This window comes from Mytilus californianus, unplaced genomic scaffold, assembly GCF_021869535.1.
Source record: "Mytilus californianus isolate M0D057914Y unplaced genomic scaffold, xbMytCali1.0.p SCAF_5, whole genome shotgun sequence".
Classification (NCBI taxonomy): domain Eukaryota; kingdom Metazoa; phylum Mollusca; class Bivalvia; order Mytilida; family Mytilidae; genus Mytilus; species Mytilus californianus.
This window is the reverse complement of record NW_026262701.1, coordinates 21,369,811-21,393,386: the sequence shown is the minus strand read 5'-3', so window position 1 is coordinate 21,393,386 and position 23,576 is coordinate 21,369,811. Positions and strand designations below refer to the sequence as shown.

Genomic DNA, 23,576 nt, shown 5'->3' with positions numbered 1-23,576 from the left:
ATATGTGGATTCTAAAAAATCTCAAAAGAACTTCTGGAAAACTTTAAATCCCGGTCATTCTCTGAAATATATTCTACCAAAACATTCAATTTTTTCGCCCTATACACCATAATACCACATGATAATTCAAACCCCGTCTTAAATAAATAATGCACAATGCTTTCTTCCATAAAACTTGTACCGTACGCTATATTGTGATTGTTTTGTGTTATAGTTCTACATATTTTGTTAAAAATTAAGTCGAAAATAAAACATGCAACAACGAAGAACAAGTGATCAGTATGCTTGAGTTTCTCATTGTCAACATATTTGTTGGACTTGGAGGTAGAATTTTCCAGCAGGTTGTCGGCATTCATATGGGAACCAACTGTGCACCTCTCCTTGTCGACTCTTTAGCTCACGTGGCCCGAAGGGCCAAGTGAGCTTTTCTCATCACTTGGTGTCCGTCGTCCATCGTCGTCGTTAACTTTTTACATTTTGAACTTCTTCTAGAGAACCACTGAATGGAATGAAACCAAAAATGGCATGAATGTTCCTTGTGAGGTGCTGACCAACTGTTGTTACTTTGTAGGCAATCCATTATCTAAGATGGTCGCCAGCTGGGGACTTCGTTTAACATAGGACCCTATGGACAATACATACAAATGTCTTCTTTTAGAGAACCACCGAATAGAATGAAACCAAACAAGGCATGAATGTTCCTTATGAGGTGCTGACCAAGTGTTGTTACTTTGTAGCCGATCCATTATCTAAGATGGCCGCCATCAGGGGACTTCGTTTAACAAAGGACCCTATGGATAATACATACAAATGTCTTCTTTAAGAGAACCACTGAATGGAATGAAACCAAAACATGGCATGAATGTTCCTTGTGATGTGCTGACCAAGTGTTTTTACTTTGTAGCCAATCCATGATCCAAGATGGCCGCCAGCGGGGGACCTCGTTAAACACAGGACCCTATGGACAATACATACAAATGTCTTCTTTAAGAGAACCACTGAATGGAATGAAATAAAAAATGGCATGAATGTTCCTTATAAGGTGCTGACCAAGTGTTGGAACTTTGTAGTCGATCAATTCTCCAAGATGGCCGCCAGCGGGGACTGAGTTTAACATAGGACCTATTAGAAATACATACAAATGTTTTCTTTTAGAGAACGACTGAATGGAATGAAACCAAACATGGTATGAATGTTCCTAATGAGGTGCTGTCCAAGTGTTGTTACTTTGATTTTAATATATTTTTACATGATTTCCAAAACCAAAGTAGAATCAGGTGAGCAACATAGGCTCTTGGGAGCCTCTAGTTTTTATTTTCATATGAGTCGGAGTTCCTTTAGACACTTGTAAAATACAAGAAGATCAAAGAAGCTAGATCATATAATTTCGCATACAGGTATATTGATGATGTTCTTTCCATTAACAATCCACCTCCGCCTTATTTCTAGACATTTACCCCGAATTTGACAACAGCGACCATCTCAGTATCAGAATTTTTTGACAAACGAGACGATTTCAATTTTGAAAATTATAAATTTTCCTCACCTAAGGCAAGCAGCAATATACCAACTTCACCCGCGTATGGAGTACACATTTCTCAACTCATTCATTATTCAAGAGCTTGCTGCTGCTAGTCAGACTTTGTTAAACGTCACCGGTGTTTCAGCAAAAAATGAGTCAGGGTTTTGTCAAAGAACTCTCAAAAATTCATTGGAAAGAACCAAGACCTAAGAGATAAATATTCAGGGTTTACTACACCAATAATACAAGATGATCTTGAGTAATTGATTCTGGATGCTGAAGTTGTGTGTCTTTTTATTTGCTCAACAGTTTTTCCTTCGTTTGTCTTCGTGCTATTGTGTTTTTATGGTCTTAGGACTTATGACGTGACTCGGTATTTATGCATTCAGCTATCGGGTTTTTGGCTTTGAGTGTTCCTGGTGCAGATGGGTCCTGAGGAGAAGGAGCTATTCGGACGCAAAAGTTTTTTTTTCTTTTACAGTGTTGTTTCCATTTTGTTAACCCTTGTATTTTATTTAATTTGTAATTCATCCAGAAGGTGTGTGCTATATACTGTATGTACTATCAACTACTACACCTTTTTTGTCTGCGTCTTTGTTAAAGTTATTCGTGTGATTGTTTGAATTTTTTAGTGAATTGTGATGTATGTTTACACAATTTTTGTTACTGGTTCCCAATTATTGTCGCATTTACGTACTTTCGTGTTAATTTGACCTGTTGAGACAATTTGTAATGCAATTTTGTTATTTATTGTTTACTTATTTAGTGTTATATCTCGTCTCACTATTTTTTTTTAAGTGTTTGGTATGACGATAAATTTTCACTTCTGTTCTCGTACTTTGAACAACAAAAATTATTTATGTTGTAAAAAATATTTCCGTACTCCATGTATACCTTACTACATTTTTTTTTTACCTGTGTACGTTATTTTATTTGGCGGCATTTTGTCCAAGGTTATGGTTGTCTTTCTGATATTGTTTGATATCTAACCCCTCTTTTTTGTTTATTAATTTTGTATTTACATTGTGTCATAGATCAAATTTATTCGTTCAGTGTATGTTCACTTATTTTTGTTAATATGTCTTTTGATTGAGTTAAGCCATTTCAATTGCTATTTTATAGTGTGTCTTTCTATGTTGTGATGTTACACTATTGTTTCAGGTTAGTGTGTAGGTTGGCGCCTGTTAAAACGTTTAAACCCGCTGTATTTGTTTGCACCTGTCTTAAGTCAGGAACCTGATGTTCAGTGGTTGTCGTTTGTTGATGTGGTTCATAAGTTTTCTCGTTGTTTTTTTTATATAGATTAGACCGTTGGTTTTCCTGTTTGAATGGTTTTACACTAGTAATTTTGGGGCCCTTTATAGCTTGCTGTTCGGTGTGAGCCAAGGTTCCGTGTTGAAGGCCGTACTTTGACCTATAATGGTTTACTTTTACAAATTGTGACTTGGATGGAGAGTTGTCTCATTGGCACTCATACCACATCTTCTTATATCTATTTGATGTAAAGTGAAACTAAATTAAATGTAATATAAATGTTTACTGCAACAACTGTACATCAGAAACAAAAAGATAATAACAAAAATACCGAACTCCAAGGTAATTTAAAAAAGGGGGAAGTAAGTCCATAAAACCTGACAAAACTAAGTGATCGACTATATTAATAAACGGAAAACAACTGTTATATTCCTGACTTGTTTATTTTCCAAAGAAAAAGGTGGGCTACACTTGGTTTTAAAGCAAGCTAAAGCTCCCACTTACATGACAGTTGCTTATAGTTCCGTCATATTGACAACATTGTGTGAGCAACACAAACCGACATAATTGGTTTACGTGACAATTTAATAATTGGGACGCAGCATCCAAAATTGTGAAAACATACAACATAAACATACAACACAACTGACTAAATGGTAAAAGCCGGTTTCAAATTTAGCATTTCTTAGTCCAAATTAATAAATAGATTTAAAGGGATTTAAAATTTATAAAGATATTTCAGAAAATAGTAAATGTTTTCGTAACCACTACAGAATATTGTAAATATTCGTTAGCCTCGAATCGAATAAAACTCCATCGCCACCCCCCAAAAAGCATAAATACATAAAATCTAAATTCTCTTATTTCAGCTTGTCGTTATTTTTATCAAAAAATGTAATCAAACCAGATGTGCCAGATTAATATTCAAAATTGATCCAAAAAAAATCAAGGGAAAAGGGCCACAAAACTTCTAGGTCTGTTAATTTCCAAAATTCAATTGTTTTATATGACAAAAAAACGAACAATATCAGCAAAAACACCGCACCATTTTTTGGGGTTTTGTTTTTGTTTTTTGTTTTTGTTTTTGTTTTTTTATTTGGGGGGGGGGGGGGAGGGGGGGTGATGTTTTTTAAAGATAAATCGTTTGATTATAAATATCTTGAAAAATGTTGTTTCCGAGGGAAGTGAGAGAAAAAACTTGTTTTCGTGTAGGTTATTAAAATATTTTTTTTGTTGTTGTTAAACGCGGGAAATAATTGTTTATGTTTTTTTATGGGAACTCCACTTACAAAAGATGAATGGTCGGTGCCTTACAATTCGAGCATTCTAACTAGCTATAGTCAGTCTAAGACAGGTATTGACCGTTTCCTTTATAAAATTATAAGGATTGTTTGAACCAATATCAGTTGAAGGATCTAGATTAAGATCATTACATACGTTAAGTTGTACAATGCTCGATCTTGAAAGAACGTTTTTAACCGGATTTTCGAAAGAATAATCGGTTATTGATTTGGGGATGTACGGCGGGCGGGCGGGCGGGCTTCGGCTGCCAAACAGTGTCCGTTCGATTACATGAAAACGCTTTGACGAAATCTTTTCAAATTTAGATATGTTGTTTCCTGTGACTAAATGAAGGTCAAGTTAAATTTTCACGATTTTAGCTGTTCTCGTTGTTGAGTTGTAGACCTTTCAGTAGCAAAAGTGATTCTTATTATATGATTTATTTATTTTGAGTTATTTCCCTTTGAACAGAAATGGTGTAATTAATAAGTATATGGATAGATAGTCTATCAATGATTGTATCTGTTCAATTGATTTTAGTCAGGCGTTGTCAAAAACTTCTTTATAGCAATTTTTTTCTAAAGTTGTGTGTTTTGAAGGTAGATGTCACAGTTGTTATGTGGTATTTTCTTTTTGTTGTGTGTATTAATGTTTAATTTTTACTTGATCATGTTTGGGGGTCCAGATTTGCAATTTTTTTTTACTTGATCCTGTTTGGGGGTCCAGATTTGCAAATATCATTTTCATTAGATTCTAACCTATTTTTTTCTTCCTATAAAACTACACACAATGTGTATAATAGATTTTTACAATTAACTAAATATACACATTTGTACATGTATTTGGATTTGGATTAGGACAATGTATTTACTATTAATTTATTCATGCAATAATTTCCACCTTTTATCAAGATAACAAACATGTGGTTATTATCAACTAACAAAATTATAATTGGAATGACAGATTTATTTTTTATTTTAATTGGCCTCAGTTTTCAAGTTGGTCCAAATCGGGGTCCAAAATTAAACTGTGTTTCATGTCAACATAAATTGAATATATATATAGGGTTCTTTCACGTGCTGAATCTAAACCTGTATTTAATTTTTTTGATTTTTGGGCCTTGTTTTCAAGTTGGTCCAAATCAGGGTCAAAAATTAAACTTTGTTTGATTTCAACAAAAATTGAATTGATGGGATTCTTTGAAATGCTGAACCTAACCATGTATTTAGAGATTTTGGATTTTGGGGTCCTTTCTCAAATTGGTTTACATTGAGGTCCAAAAGGTCCTAAATTAAACTTTTGTTTTATTTCATCAAAAATTGAATTCTTGGGGTCCTTTGATATGCTGATTCTAACAATGTACTTAGATTTTGGATATTGGACCATAATAGGTAAATGTACAATTTCAAATTTTTCAGTTCTTTGACCACATTCATTTTGTGTCACAAACCTATGCTGTGTCAAATATTCAATCACAATCCAAATTCAGAGCTGTTTTTAGCTTAAATGTTGTGTCCATACTTGCTCAACTGTTCAGTGTTCGACCTCTTCAGGAAAATCCGGTTTGCTGTCACTCTGACAGCCTCTTGTTGACAATTAATTAAATATAATAACTAGTGTATATTTATATGTCTGTCTGTCCCAAGTAAGGAAAAACTTTGGACACCGATCATTCATCTTTCTTCCTTCCTTTTCTGTGTGTGTGTGTTTTGTTTTTGCGGAGGGGGTATGGAGGGGTTAGTTTTTTCTGATGAATTGTTTTATATTAACTTTTCATGTGTTTTATATATATGTATGGAAGTGAAAACTATGATATCATTTGTTTTTATTTAGTATCAATAAAAAAAATAATGAAAAACCGTGATTTAAAAAAACTGTTTTTGAATTATGTTGAAAAATAATTATTTGTCCATATAAAGAACTAACGGGTCTCCACAAACAAACAAACAAAGGATGATTGGTCGGTGAAAAATTATTTGTGAAGATTACTCTTCCGGAGCACCTGAGATAACCCCCCGTTTTTAGTTGGGCTCGTTTTGCTCAGTCTTTCGTTTTCTATGTTGTGTTTTTGTGTACTGTTGTTTGTCTGTTTGTCTTCTTCTTTTTTAGATTTGGCGTTGTCAGTTTATTTTCGACTAATGAGTTTGAATGTCCCATCTTTCGCCTCTCTTTTACAGGTCAAGTACAAGTATGCAATACAAGACTTATTAAGTGGGATGCTAGTAAAAGGGGAAAAAATATCCAGTCGGTTTAACGAGGTGGACTCAACAAATATCATATGCAAATGGCTCTCCAATATATATATTTCAGTAAAGTATCAAAAATTGTAGTCCAGAGGGGAACTGCGAAGGGAAGATGAAAGGATGGAGCGGCTGCATTTATCGAAAAAATTTACACAAAAAATTCAACAGGAACTTGTATGAGGGTCTGTGTGGGGTTTACAGAATAGAGAATGATAGGACAAAACTACCAAAAACAATTGCAAAAAAAATAACTTGGTGAATTGAATTGAGGGAGAGGACGTCACTAATGTTGTTATAACTTGTGTCCAATCCCTTTTGCTACTTTTGCAAATAAAATATGTTTAAACAAAATTGATATTAATAAAGGAAAAACACTTAACTGTACCCGAATAATTACAACTCTATTAAACCCAAATGAAATATTTAAAGGACAGTTTCTAAACTTGTGTACTTATAAATGGTATAACTATTAATAAGCTTAGTGTGAGGTTCCACTTTTTATTTAAGTACTGAGGATACGGTCATACTTCAACAATAAATCTCTATATTTATGATAGAATTATGTAAACGTTTATATGACCAAAAAAAAATCGCGAATAATGTATTTGCAATGCAACTTCTCAATTATTGGCCTTCCAACGATTTTGATTCGAGCGTCCTATATTGGTCTTCATAGACGAAACGCACGTCTGTCATAATACTTTATAAGCCTGCGATTAATTTCACAAAATATCTTACTAGAAAAATGCTCTTAAGTCATGAACATTTCAGTAAACATAACGATTGATTTTTGTGGTAACATTTTTTATGAAAAGAACCCCAGGTATCTTTATGACTTTACCGTAAGGATCTATGTTTTGTCGTTATGGTTTTTAGAATCGTTCACTTTGTTTACTAATTTTAAAGTGGCATTAGCTACGAGATATAAAAAATATTAAAATGTGATTTATTTTTTGTTCAATCATTACAGTGTTTATCCAGAAGGCTTTAACAAAACAATAAGTTATTGACCAACAAAACAATGTTTAGAACTAATTAAGTATAAAATGTCTTTATATTAGAAGTTATCATATCCAAGTCAGACCTTTATAAACCAGTCCCTCATATTATTGTAGGTTTATTTCAATTTCATGACACAGACATTAAATAACTGGACTTGGATGGTAAGCATTAGTTTTTATTTCATTGCACTCACTTCACACTAACAAATTTTTAATAAAGCAATTAACTACACTGTTTTACCAGTTGATCAGTTTGTAAAGGTGAATACATACTGCAGTTGGGTAAAACTTTTTAAGAAATTGGTTTAGTAATAGGCCAAAGCCTCCCGGATAAGACCAGTAATGAAAGTGAAATAATAATTCGCTTTTAGCAGCCAGTTTGGTTCAATTTTGTCAAAATAAGCTACGAAACAGCGCTTGCAAGTAAATAATTTGACCTCTTTAAATACGTATTCATGTGACCTTCAATTTAACCCCTTGGCTAGAGATGGGTTACGAATAACCCGTGTGTGTTCAGCTATTAAAAGGAAAAGAATGTCAACATTGAAAGTGAAACAAGAGTTAACCATTTAGTTGACAAAAGTAGTCCACAAAAAGCTCATTCTTTGGTTAATTAGATGACGGCTAGACTAAAATACACACGAAATGCTGATACATTTTATAGAGTCCATGCATCGTAAGTTGTTTATTTTATACTTTTTATAGTTTGGATAAACGTTTTAGTATGTTATAAATCAAAAATATGAATTTAAGTCAAATCGGTGAACATGAATTTGAGAGGGTCAGCTAATGCCCCTTTTAGAAAGTTTCATTTATGTTTGTACATGGAATTATTTTAAAGGCTTACTTGTTACTTTTGAAGTCTTCTTTTTCTTAATTGGCATCGAACTCCAAGATCGTCTTAAAACACGTTCAAGTGCGTACATATATACATATGTAATATGTTAATAAACATGCGTATGTAGAAATACAGTATGTGTAAATCTGGAATGGATAACACAAGTACACACACATGCAAATATGTAACCATAGTAAATATGCACATCCACGTTCATTTTCTATATAGAGATTACTTTATCTTTATATAACATCATACATATTTATTTAAGGGTTAACTATTCTGCTGCCTGTTGATACTTTTATTTTGGCATTGCACAAGTCGTGTCTTCTTTGACTGTCCATGACGTTAAAACACTAAATCCCTGGGATGAGTTTAAGTTGATTTTAGTCTCAGATGTATGATTTTTTATTATTAATTGATTTTGGTTTTTAACTAGATTTCAGTAAATGCGAGTACTCTCAAATCGTACTTTCGTTTTAATTTGACCTGTTGATACAATTTGTAATGCAATTTTGTTATTAAATGTTTACTTATTTAGTGTTATATCTCGTCTCATAATTTGTGTCTCATAATATATACCACATTTGATAAGTGTTTGGTATGACCATAAATTTTCACTTCTGTTCTCGTACTATGAACAACAAAACTATTTATTTTGTAAATAAATTTTCGTACTCCGTGTATATCTTATAACAAAATTATTTTTATTTACCTGTGAACGTTATTCTATTTGTCGGCATTTTGTCCAAAGTTATGGTTGTCTTTCTGATATTGTTTTACATCTCCCCCCTTTTTATTGATTTTGGGTTTACATTACGTCTTTTGATTGAGTTAAGCCATTTCAATTGATATTTTATAGTGTGTATTTCCATGTTGTGATGTTACACTATTGTTTCAGGTTAGTGTGAAGGTTGGCGCCTGTTAAAACGTGTAAACCCGCTGCATTTGTTTGCACCTGTCCTAATGTCAGCAACCTGTTGTTCAGTGGTTGTCGTTTGTTGATGTGGTTCATAAGTGTTTCTCGTTTTTCGTTTTTTATATAGATTAGACCGTTGGTTTTCCTGTTTGAATGGTTTTACACTAGTAATTTTTTGGGGCCCTTCATAGCTTGCTGTTCAGTGTGAGCCAAGGCTCCGTAATGAAGGCCGTACTTTGACCTATAATGGTTTACTTTTACAAATTGTGACTTGGATGGAGAGTTGTCTCATTGGCACTCATACCACATCTTCTTATATCTATGACAGAACCCCTTGATGCACATTATTCAAACTTGATGACAGATTGCATCAGGTCCGTTTGTAAGTCATCATGGTTTCCGGGTCATAAATCAAGTACTTTATATGTACATATATCTAAACTTCCTTGGAAACATGATCACATACGAAAGGAAGAAGCCTATTGATTTTTACGTTTTAGGTCATACTAACTAATGCTGAAACGGTGTTACCGGACTATTACTGTAGAACTGCTTTTCAGAAGACATTGTCCATGGTCTAAGTCGTCGTCGCTAGAAAAAGACTGAAATCAGTTCAGAAAAAAATGTTTTCTGGATAATAACCCCATAACCTTATTATATTGGGATAGCTGAAAAAATATGAACCAACGTATCTGATTTTATTACTCATATTCTTACTTTTCGTGTCCCAAGCTAGGAGACTGCAGTCCAGCACTTTCCAGCAAGAGAACCATTCATGTCGAAATGTATAGGTACCAGTTATCCTCTATTTGTAACCTATATCGTTTAGACCCCCATCCTGTCCCAAGTTTAAAAGCCTCATAATATATAAGAAGATGAATATTTGCATTTACTAAAAAAAATGAAAAATGAAAATTTAAAATCAGTTTTGATTTAAGGACTTAGCATTTCAGATACTTCTATTCAAACACAATGCGACCCCATTATATCTAAAAGCGCCACCTTCTCGAAGTATCATTTCTGCAAGACTAACCTATAGATATACCTGCAACTATATAAAAGGGGATCACATTTCTATTCTTCCTTCCGACCGTGCAAGGGCTGTATAGCCAGTCAAGGTCGTTAAAAACTTCCATTTGTTGTATTCTTCCTTTGGTATTAGACATATCTGCCCATTTTGAAATTAGATATCACATCTTTGACAAATACCAATTCTTTTTATGTCTAATGTGTATAAAATGCAAAACACCCCAGGTATAACAAGAGTGCAAACGCTGAAATGTCTCGCCTGCTTTACTGACCATTGATTTTATGTTAATAGTCCTAAATATAAAGTTTTACTACACGTATCACATAAACTTAACATGATCAAAGAAAATGAGGTCAAGGTCAGATAAACAAAGCTGGAAATACATGTTCACCTTACAATCATTCCATACACCAAATATAGTTGACCTATTGCTTACAGTTTAAGAAAAGCAGACCAAAACACAAAAACTTAACATTGAGCAATGAACCGTAAAAATGAGGTCACGGTCAAATAAAACCTGCCAGACTGACATGTACATCGTAAAATATTTCCATACATCAAATAGAGTTGACCTATTGCACAGTATCAGAAAAACAGACCAAAACACAAAAACTTGACTTTAACCACTGAACCATGAAAATGAGGTCAAGGTCAGATGACACCTTCCAGTTGGACAACTTACAATCATTCCATACACCAAATATAGTAGACCTATTGCTTATAGTATCTGAGATATGAACTTGACCACGAAAACTTAACCTTGTTCACTGATCCATGAAATGAGGTCGAGGTCAAGTGATAACTGTCGAACAGACATGAAGACCTTGCAAGGTACACACATACCAAATATAGTTATCCTATTACTCATAATTAAGATTACAAAAAAACTTTACTTTTCAAGTAGTCACTGAACCATGAAAATGAGGTCAAGGACAATGGACATATGACAAACGGTAACTTCACAACATAAGGCACATATATAAAAAGTATGAAGCGTCCATATTTTCTACCTTCTGAAATATTAAAAGCCTTTAAGTATACGTAGTTACTTAACGACGCCGGATTGCTATCCCTATGTCTCGCTTTTTGCGACAGAACAGGCTCGACAAAAATTATGTGAACGCATTGCATACTTGCATTTACGTACGCAGGCAAATCTGCACATGTGCATAATAACATGCATATGTAAATTATCACCATGTGATCGGGGCTTTATTTATTATTCGTGACTGTTATACACATAGTAGTTATCGACTACCAAATGGTTGACATATAAAAAGTTATATATACAATATTATGTCAATGTTATGAGGCTTAAAAGGTGGAGAAATGCGAGGTCTACTGAGTCCTTAAACAGTTAAGGGCCGAATACAATAATTATAGATTATAACATGTCCTTTTCCATATCGGCCCTGGTATCATCCCGAGACTCCCAAATTAGCCCAAGGCGCTAGCCGAGGGCTTATATGGGTCGAGGGATAATACCAGGGCCCATATGAAAAAGGACATGTTATAATCTATTTATCACATATTATACAAAAGGCTTTAAAAAGTAAAAAGAAAGAGTTTTAATATTCCGTCTGGTAAGATCATACATTTGTTTGTCCTCCATTGAAATAACTTCATTATAATGAAGCTCCCCAACCGTTCAAATTTATAGTCCTTGAATATTAATGTCAATGTCAGATCTGCGGTTATTGCATATGCAAAACCCAATGTTTTCGCAACAAATATGTGATAACAAATGATATTTATTTCTATTCTATACTGTCGCTAAAATGGCTGCAATTATAGTTATTAACATGTAAACACAAAATAAAAGTTATATTCCGTACTTAAAGGGGCATTAGCAGTCAAATGTATGTTCACCGATTTGACTCAAATTCTTCTTCGTATTTGATTCATAACATACTAAAACGTATATACAAATGACAAAAGGTTTTTAAAAGAATAATTAACAGTGCATGGACTCGATAATATGTATCAGCATTTCGTGTTTGTTTAGGTCTAGACGCCATCTAATTAACCATCGAGATGACATCCAAGGACTACCGGCGATGATATAAACCGATATAAACACGAATAAATATAAATAGATAGAGAGCATGTGCAATTTGATTTTTCTAGGTCTGTTTGATTTCATATAATAGGTTAAAAAAATACGTAAATCGTCGTTTCTACATGTATAAGAATGTTTTTTTGTGGATAGAATTAGTCAAGTAAATGGTTCACCCTTGTTTCACTTTCAATGTTGACATTATGTTCCTTTCAATAGCTGAACACGCCTAGTACAATCTAGCGTAACCCATTTCTATTTAAGGGGTTAAATTGAAGGTCGCATGAATACGGATCCAATGAGGTTAAATTATTGACTTGCAAGTCAATAATACATTAGCAAAGTTTTGTGTGCTTATTTTGACAAATTTGGGTCAAACTGACGGAATAATATTTCAAAATTCTGCTTTTACTAATTCTTGAAACAAAAAGAATCAGATTTAAAATGTTTGTCAAAATCTTAGCTAATGCTCCTTTAAACGAGCACCAGATTGTGTGAAAAAAAGGTCACTTGACATGAAATCGACATTGCACAAAATATCACTATGTTACTATATCTGATAGATAAACACAACAGGAAGTGTGTTAGCCGCAGTATAAAACATTTTATACTCGTCCTGATTGTGCATGAAATATTTGCCACTGGGCGTTAGTCAAACATCAAAAAGTGGGAAAATGGCAATAATGAATTTATATAAAATTCTTTTGGTATGATTCTTAAATTATGTGAACAGTAAATAATTTTGTCAGCTGATGTTTATTTTTAAAATATTAAAGACTATTACATTGTACATTTATAATGGGATTTTCAACTGTTTTATCATAAAAAAAATTTCAAATATATAAAGAAAGAGATGTGGCTGATTCTTAAATGAGACAGCAACCCAACGAAACAAAAAGCTAAACTACTTTTATTTTACAGATACCATCATTTTGAGGAACCAAAATGTGTTCAATGTATATTCCAGTATATATGCAAGCGTCCAGAGTTTACCATGTGAAAATCAAATCGACCTGAATGACAAAAATGTATCATAGCTAGCGAATTAAATACATAAACCTTAAAGCATAGCTGTTGTCAATAACAAACTATTATGCAGTTGAAAAATTATGTTTTTCGTATCATAAACACAAACAACGCTAGGCAAAAATGAGATTTTGGTAGTCATAAATTCTTAAGCTTTTAGAATCAGCTATCCATAAGTGACCCTCTCTATATGCAAGCGCTGCAGGTGAACTAAGACCATCATTTTTACCAAGAAGTATTTTTTGAAACTGTAACTTTCCATCCAATTGATATATTGTATTAAACTGCATATCGCTTGCCAGTATGTTGCCGTGGTTATTGTAACAAAGTCCTTTGCAGACGTATTGCAAATATGGGCTTTGACCAGATTTACCCGAGAAGGAATACGAAGTTTTTGGTTCGAGGCTATAAGAATAAACATAGTTCCTTATCCCAGTTGTTTGTTCTACGTCATATATAATGCTAAAATTGTTACTCGAGTGCACCGACATGCAAGAACTCTCACTTTTACTGGTGGACAGCGTAAATGATTTCTTTTTAATTCCAGTAGTCTCAAAGACTGTCATCTGTCTTGAATCCTTATTACTCATCCATACGAAAACAGAGTTGTCAGACTTGACGTAATCCATACATAACGGCATATACGGATCCGTACTTGTAAAGGGTGTTACATTTCCTCTTGCGTCGATCTGATTTATAAAGCTTTTTGTTCGATTAAGAGTAAGCACATCTCCATTATTCAGTACAGCAATATCGTCAACTTCCTCAGTATAAGCTGCCATCTTTATTCCAGAAAAGTCTAGACGAAAAAGTTTCCTATCTGATATTAACCATGCGTCAGATGTACTTACTGGAATAATTTTCGTAACCGGAACTACCAGATCTGTTAGTGGAATCAAGGTTAAGAGACCTTTCTTATCTACTTCCGTTATAATGTTATCGTCTGATAAAGGCTCATGAGGACTACATGTTTGTGTAGATATATCATTTGTCTTCCTCATACAACAACCTTCTCCAATACGACCTAACAATGTGTCACCAGACGGCGCATACAGCTGTAATAATGGTGTAACTTTCTCATATTTTGACTTTAAACATTCTTTATTAATGGAACATTTTTTCAAGCTACAATATAATCTAATAAGTGAGTCCTCTGATACAATATTTTCCATTTCGTTTTTACAAAACTCAACCTCATCCAGTAAGCTATGAATCTGATTCCTGCCTTCCTCAAAGACATCCTTTGAAGCCTCTAATAGATTCTTAACCTCTACCTCAATTTTGTTCTTCCACTGCACTTCACACTTGTGAATATCCTCTCCTATTTTCGCCTCATCTTGAACACTTTTTTCAATCGCTTCTTCTAATTGCTTTTTTGTTTCTGCAAGATCATGTTGAGTTGCTAATTTATTGTCTGAGCACCAATCATTCACCTTGCTCCGAATAATGTCATGTGATTCGGATAATCCTTTGACCTTATGCTGTTGATGATTCTCCAACAAACACTGAACACATATGATATCTTCACATTCTTTGCAAAAAAGGCGTAATTTTTCACCTTGGTGCTGTGAGCAGTTCATTTTTTTTTTAAATGAATAACTACTTTATGCAGGCATTGGTTTTTTTCGATATCTTGAATCTTGAAATAGACAAAAACATACCTATATACACAAGGTATAAGAAAAATTCAAAAACAATAATCTTGAAACTCAACAAAAAATGTAGAATTTTTATTATTTTATTCTAAAAAATAAATGATGTTTTGTATAACTGGAAAGTTTCCCGCTATCACACATTTGATGGATTTACTTTTGACTTTCACTCGTGTTTTAAGGTACAGATGCATGAAAAGTGGGTTTTTTTTACCTAGATGTTTTTCTTATGTCCGATTGACAATTTTTATGATAAAATTAAAACTGCCATGTACAACATATGAAATTAAACAATTTGTTTAAAGAAACAAGTGTTGTATGCCCTGATATCGTAAGTTGAAATAAACAAGCATACACGTTAAGTGTGTGTAATATCTATAATGCTGAATATGAAAATAAATATCTTGTGTAAAGCTTCTCCAAAAACAAGATTAAACTAATCAGCATGATTTTGCCTCTTAAGCATGCATAGTGTGGTATGTTATCCTCACGTTTGGAAATAATTTTGAAAAGAAAATTATTCCAATTTTTCCCGTCATTACTTAATTAAAGTTTATAGTTATGTCAATACATCGGCCGTCTCCCACGCCAGTAAGCATATGGACAGTAAAGATCATGAGGCTAAAATTCATCAACAAACAAGATTGTTCTAAAAACCAACAAAGAATTTCAAACAACTTCCACCCACACCCGTTCTTTAATTGGTCCAAGACTAGTTTGTAATGTCAGTTTAATCTTAAATATCAGACAGATATGAACAACTATTAAACAACGATTCTATGAAAAAGTAGTGTTAAAACTTGAAGTAAATGTAAAAAAACTTTAAAACGAAACAAAGTTGAATCGATTGTAATATAAAAAAATCTCTAGAGGGTTACGACAGGTACAAATATTCCCTGCCATGTCTCCACATGTACATATACAAAATTTCAATTCTTCTTAAGAATATACAAACTCTTGACCAGTTACACATAATAACCAATAAACTATCGCTTATAATATTTCAGAAACTCATATAATTGCCAAAACGTTGCATATACTATTGAACTTTGAAAATAAATAAGAAAGAAAACAAATGTTGGTTAAAAGCAGTACGTTTAAGGTAACAGGTACGTAAATGGCTTGTCCAGCGATTTTTTAAAGAAATTGTATACACGTAGAACTTTTTAAAATACAAAGAAAAATCGAAAAATTTAAGTGGGTAACCGATCTACTTTCAAAGTTACAGTTATTTGAAAATGTTGGGTAAACACCATAAAGTACATAGAAATAACGTCAAATTTACGCCAAAAATGAGAAATTTCAAGCTTAATTTAATCTGCAGTTAAAACCATTCCTACGATTTTTCTATAAAAATTAAATGTTTTTATTATAGAATTTTCCTTTCTATTGATATATAATTTTCCTATGGTTACCGAACTCCCTTTTTATATATCAGCCGTTGAAAGGGTGTTGCCGACGGGAAAGATAGAAATTGCATGACGTTGCCGAAAAAGATTACGCAACGTCAAATCTCCATCAGCAGAATCGTCGTCTACCAAAATAGAAATATTGTCACACAAAGACAACGACCGCTTCATAAAGGTGTCTCTTTGATTATAATGTGTTCCTCTAAACTAATGCGCTATAGCGCCTATGGAATAATTATCCTGTCTGAAAAAAAGTATTATTTACCGATTATTATTTTTTTTACGGATTATATGAGACCCTCGACATGTATAACTTATTTCTTCAATCAGTGTTGGGTTTACGTCAATGAAAAAAAACATTCCCTTGAATTTGACAGTTGTAGGAAATTAATCCTACATTTCATTGCAGTAAAAAAAATTCCGGGTCCTAAACATATATATCTTGGGTGTTTCTAAGCACCATTATTTTTTTATTTGGTGTTTCTATAGAATATTTTGGAAACTTTAGGTTACATGGTTACTAAAGCTTGTGCACAGGTAAAAAAAGAGGTGAAAATTTCCAGTGATGGTTATTTTCTTATATGCAATGAAATGTTATGTGAAATATTTTCTATAGTACTGGACAGGATCAAACTTTACTCATGCCGAGTATTTCTTTATTTGAAACTAAGATAAATTCTGCACAATTTTTTGAAAAGTGCAAATTTAACAAAGACTAATGGGGGAAAATCATTGGTGATATTACACCTAAAGGATAATTTTCGAGCAGTGGATTTGTAATTTTTCCTTCGCGTATTTTCATGCTTGAAACTCATTATTCACAATGTTCATTTCAAATTGACTAAAGAGCAACGTGTAAACTTTTTTTTTTTTATAATTTTTCGTTCATTTTGAAAGACCATTTTACTTCCCGTTTGTCCGTGCACAAGGTCCTATCCCCATTTCGATTCGCGTTCAATTTTCTTTTCCTTTTCTCTTGCTTAACCCTTCTGATGAAATTCCGCAAATTTCATGTCACGCAGCAATTTAAAACTCTTGTTCAATATTTTTATTAAAAATTATTTGCTCTAATCCTTTATTTTTCACACTCAGTACTAGCACTTTCCACTTCTATTTATAGACCATATTGCGGACGTGAAAGAAAGCACTGTAAACAACGGTTTTTTGTTTGTATACACATCCAAATGTTTATATTTATGTGAGAAAGTGATTATCTAACACGAATATCAAATCAAGAATATCATTATTAAGCATATAACAGTGTATTTCCTCTTTTTTGTCGAGAGTTGAATATCTCTTAGTGTTGACAGTTGTTTAGAGAATTTTTGTATGCAACTGTTAGTGTAAGTCTTCGACTATAGGCTATTTGCTATGGAATTTCAATAAATAAAATAAAAATAAAAAAGTCAACGTTATAGTGTGAGCTTTGATTTGTTATTGTGTGTATATGCAAGTGTTTGTAATATTCTTACCCATACTACATTTTGTATTCACGTCCCATATCAACATTCCCTTTTTTGAAGTCTCTGATCAGTGCCGTTTACCAGTGTTTATTAAGTTTGTGTAGGGACAGCTACCACAAGGTATATACAAAATACTTCCGAGACCGTATTTTTGTTCTTTTAAACAGTTGTGTAGAAACAATGGTGCATAGCAGTTCTTGCAAGCTTTAAGTTGGTCAGCTAGAAAAACCCAACACAACCACTCTTCGACCATCACGCCATGCCAAATTACTTTCATTTTCTTGGAAGGGAAGCAATGTTTCACTCGGACAAGACATTTCATTTACAATTACTACACTTTTTGTTATATTTTGATGAGAAGCATTCAATACTTTTCCACCGAATTGACCATTTTTCCGACGAAGCGGAATACCTTCCGACATCTTGAAAATATTTTTCTTGTGTAAGGGAGATAACTCTCATAACGAACGCACATTTTCCCGTTTTCCGCTAGAGGCGTTCATTTACGTACCTCTCACCTTAAATACAACCACTGCTACTTTGATATACTAAGATTTGGAATCTAGTCAACCATAATAAATTGGTCATGGCTCGGTTCTTTATCTAATAGAATTTAAGTCTTGTACTTAAAATCAGTTATCACGGTGCGCTGTACCATATATGTTTTGTTTGGTTATTAGTGAGTTTAAGTATACCATAATCTCATTGGTGGTTACTGAACCATAAAATCTGACGTAACAAGCCTTTTTTCAATTTAGATCCAAGGAGGAAGGCAGAAGACAGTGAACTCAAATATAAAACCAAAAACCCTCCCTCCCTCCAAGTAATTTGACTATTTAGTAAATATAACAAGTGTGGACACAGAGTTGTGTGATTGGCCATTTTTATAATGACTTGTGCAGGGGATGATTCTGCAGAGTGCCTGTAGGTACACATGCCATTTAAGTAATAATAAAAAAAAAATTGTTGTGTTGATTTTCAAATATGGATACTGTTTTGCATCGGAACAGAAAACAGATACTTCAGAAGTAACAATACACTAATAATGAAGGACATCTCTCAGAAGAAACACTTGAAAATTACAATGACTGATATTGTTTTGCAACTATGTTGCATATTTAATTGTCATGCTCTAAACTTCTTACACCAAAGCTCTAAACTCCTTACACCAAACTGAAATTTAAAGGAGCAAGATAAAATATATGTTGTCGAATCTTTGAAATGTGAATTTAATGCAGGAAAAGAGCGTCAATACTTGAGAATATCAGTAAAGAAATTTGTAACTGATATTGAACATGCAATAAAAAAATTTTGCAAATTTTTCTGTCTTGTAAATATAATTAGAATTAGAAACTGCTTTGGTTTATGTTATCTTTTCAGGTGATGTTTGAGTTGACATTTCTGGACGCCTACATGCATTTTGCGAAATAGACATATGAAGAATTCCGATTGATGTAAAAAGAACTGTCCTCATAGAATGATGTACAAATGTGCTCTGATTTGCAGAATTCGCTGCATCAAAAAACATTTCGTTTTATAAATAGTATCATTCACTACAGATGAACAATGTAAGGGTTTTAATCCATCACCTGTGTTCCCACGGTGATCCAAATTGTTTTAATCTTATATTCAGTTACCACAATCTGTGGTTGTCATTTATATATATATTTGATAGTACGGTTGCCATAATCAGCGATATGCCGGTAACCTCATATTTTCAGATATACCACTGACAGTTAAATTGCCAGCGATCTGCGGCACATTCATACATTTATATTGAGATCACTTATAAACAATATGTATAAATTTAAATAGTATTAAAGGCTGTGGCCAAATACTGCCAATTTGTTGTTGGTTTTAACAAGCATCCGGGATAATCAAATTTACGTTATCATTTTCAAATGACAGTTTGGATCAAAATTAATATTGTTGTCCAGTTTATCATGTTTATGATACTTACATCATAAAAGATATTTTTGCACTTGAGTGATTAAGCTATATATCTCTGTATAACTTTTGAAAGACTTAAATGTTTACTATTTTTGCAATTTCTGGGGCAAATTAATGAAAAGGTAGTGATTCAAAAAAAAATTATTTCAATGAGAAGTAGGATATCACTGCAAACTAAAAATTCCAAAACGGAAAAAGTACGAAGGTAACAGCGGATTTGTTCCTGCTTTACAATAGCACGCATTACTATTACATTTGCGCATAAAAACATTACGTTTGCGTGCAGCTTTTGATTACATTCGTGCGCATTCATTTTGCAGGAAAACACAGGTAAATTATACTAATCTATTTAAAAACGTAGCAAATCTGAATTTTAAAAGTTCCGAATTTACATGTCGGTACGTGCTAAATATTTGAAGCTGAATTCTGTCAACTTCTACTAAATTCTGTCAACTTCTCCCGTCTGTTTTTTTCGGAATTGTTCCATCAATACTTTGGTTTCTCTTTCTCACTTCTACTTGCATCTACTCTTACTAATACTATTCCCTCTGCAATATTCCTAATTAAGTTATATGAATGTCTTACGCGTTTATTGGATTTCTCAGGATCAATTAATATATATATTTTTTTTAATTCGATTTGAAAAATTATATAATTTGAAATGATAAATGTATTCAAAATTAATACCTATCGACATATTTACTATCAATTATCTTTATATTTACCTGTATTACCTGTAAAATGAACGCGCGGCAAATGTAATAAAAAGCTGTGCGCAAACGTAAAAAATGTAATCCCAAAATGCGCGCAAATGTAATGCGCCCGTCATAAAAATATTCATAATAGTCTTTTGGGCAATAACCGATTTGATTCTGTTATTGCAAAATTTTAACACAAGTTTTTTTCCCTTGGACAATTGTAGACCTGACGAAATGGGCTAAGTATGAAAATTTGAAAGTGATATATAGGTGAGGGAGGGGGGTCTCTTCTTGTATGAAGGTATACACAGACGTGCTACTGGAATGGGTTCCTTTTTGATATGTCAAATATATATACAAGGGAAAAAAGGTACAAATGAAATTCTAATTGCATGATCAATTACAGAATTTTTATATAGGCTATTACTTCGTGTAAACACGGAAATGAATGGCAACATTGCATTGTACAACTAGAGGTTCTAATGAGCCTGTGTCGCTCACCTTGGTCTATGTGCATATTCAACAAAGGACACTCTCCAACATTGTAGATGAGAATAGAATTCGTGACAAAAATTTTTTTTTTTGTTAATCTTGTATTGCTGATCATTTAGTTTTTAGTTTATCTCTATCTTCTTTCGTTTTTGATCAAAACACCAAAGAGGGTGACAATCTACCAACTATATCGGCAAAATTTGACTTGTTAGTAGATCTTGCCTTGCTGTCATTTTTGTTATTTAACGTGTCTATTACTCTATTATAATTTTCATCATATAAGACAAAACGCAAAACAATTGGTAAAAATTGTCATTAAAGGGCAATAACTCCAATAAGGAGTCGTCAGATGATTTCCTCCATGTAGTGTCTTGGTTGTAGATTTTGTCTTAGGTGAGGTTAATAATGTTCGGACTCCTTGGTTTTTTTCCATACGATACAGGGTAAAATATTTTGCCCCATAACACCCATTTTCTTTTCATATAAGACTTCAATAGCTCATAAAAGAGACTTTTTTGTAGAACTTGTCTTGCTAATTATTTTTGCTATATTAGTTTTCAAGATAATAGGCAAAAATGAAAAAAATGGTAAAATTTGTCATTTAAAGGGGCACTAGCTGTCAAATTCATGTTCACCGATTTGACTCAAATTCTCATATATGTTATATAACAATGTAAAACATTTATCCAAATTATAAAAAATCTAAAATAAACGATTTACAAGGCATAGGGTCGATAATATGTAGCTTCGTTTTGTGTGTTTTAAAGTCTAAACGCCATCTAATTAACTGTCGAGTTGACCTCCCGAAAACCACCGATGCCCATATAAGGGATACACACATAAATAAAGAAATAAATAGATAGCGCAAATCGTGGAATTGGATTCTTCTATATCTATTTCATTTATAGATTAAAAATATATGTTTATCATCATTTTTACCTGTATAAGAATGATTTTTTTTTTAGGATCGAATCAGTCAATTAAATGAATTACCTTTGTTTACTTTCAATCACAATGTTGACATTCTTTTCCTTTAAATAATCAAACGTGCACACAATTCCTGCGTTATCCAACTCTATCTAAGGGGTTAAATTGAAGTTCTCATGAATACGGATTCAATGAGGTCGAATTATTCACTTGCAAGTGAATAATTCATCATCAATATTTATTTGCTTATTTTGACAAAATTAGACAATACTGGCTGCTAAAAGCGAATTATTATTTCACTATTCCATTTTCATTAATGATTGAACAAAAAAATCATATTTTATAATTTTTTTATATCTCGTAGCTAGTGCCCCTTTAAGGACACATTTTTTAAACTAGATACCCTAATGATGTTTGTGGCCAAGTTTGGTTAACTTTGGTCTAGTAGTTTCAGAAGAGAATATTTTTGTAAAAGTTAACGGACGACGACGGAGACGGACAACAACGGACGCAAAGTGATGAAAAAATCTCACTTGGCCCTTTTGACCAGGTGAGCTAAATAAGGGGAAATGAACGAAGACTTATACATTTTACATTAAAAAGCAGAACAAAATCTTTATAGTATACCGTGGCTTTTCAAGTAGTAGGGGAGAGGGCATTTTTTTCATAATCACTATTTGCGGATCTAGGGGGTCCGGGGGTTGGAACCACCACCCCCTCTCCTCAGTTTTCGATTTAAAAAATTTTTTTTTAAAAATTATTCTTTTTTTGTTTTGTTATTATTTGAACGTTTCGTGGTGTTTCGGGGGTTGGAACCCCCTTTTTCAAAATGGTTAGATCCGCGCCTGGTCACCATAAAAGAAATTATAAAGCAATATTATATAAACAGGAATTTCAGGAATTTCAGGGGTCAATATGTATAGCACTTTTGGGTGGAAGAAGTGAAGACCTGACGTGCTTTCAGAGTACGGTAAATAAACGTATTTACACTTTTGGTATTTAGCTATATTTTGCCTCCGAATGACCTTAGATCTACTCCGAATCACCTTTTGACGTCAGACAACAATCACTTTTTAATTATGACGTCAAATGTTTTGAATTATGATGTCAAAGTTTACGGGAACCTATGTGATTTTACGTAATGGCGGACAAATTTGCATACAAGTGTAAATACGTCTATTAAACCCCCATCCCCCATTTCCACCATCCCCTTTTCGCAGCCTGTTGACAATGATAAGTGTGCAACTATAGGTTTGGTCTGTCAAACAACCTGTTGAAAGTTTTTACCAATATACATGAATCAATAAAGCAAATAAAACCTCTATTAAAGTCGTTCATATTATTTACATGTGTACTTACTTGGACGCGTGGCAGTTTATGACGAACTACTTTACTTCGATTTTCCATTACATGTCGTAAATGTTGATTCAAGGTTATCGTTGTTTTCCGGTAATCTTAAACATGTTATCTATGATCAATCAGTTACACAAGTGATTGAATGTTTTACAATTGTATGGTCCTGTATGGATGACACAAACTTTACCTGTAAGATAAAACTGTTGTATAATGGACTCGATGTAATAATAATTATTCTAAAATTGCAATGTATTGATCCAATTACAGCTTATCAATTTTTCGTTTTTCTCATGTAAAGCGTGGAAATATAGATTTCACCACTGCAACAAGTGTGTTACGATATTTCTCCACTCGAGACAGTTAAATTGTAATATTTAAAGCGTGAGGCTTGCCGAGCTTTTTAAATAATTAAAATTTAACTGTTGAGAGTGGAGAAATATCGTAATACACGAGTTATAG

General features: G+C 33.0%; 1 protein-coding gene across 1 annotated transcript; it reads right to left on the bottom strand.

Moving 5' to 3' along the window:
• Positions 1-13,038: 13,038 nt before the first annotated feature.
• LOC127702680 (uncharacterized) lies at positions 13,039-23,576 on the bottom strand. Its single transcript, XM_052206980.1, has 2 exons — positions 23,121-23,576; positions 13,039-14,809 (listed from the first exon to the last, which is right to left on the bottom strand). The coding sequence occupies exon 2, from the start codon at positions 14,748-14,750 to the stop codon at positions 13,284-13,286; it is 1,467 nt and encodes a 488-aa protein (XP_052062940.1). The 5' UTR covers positions 14,751-14,809; positions 23,121-23,576; the 3' UTR covers positions 13,039-13,283.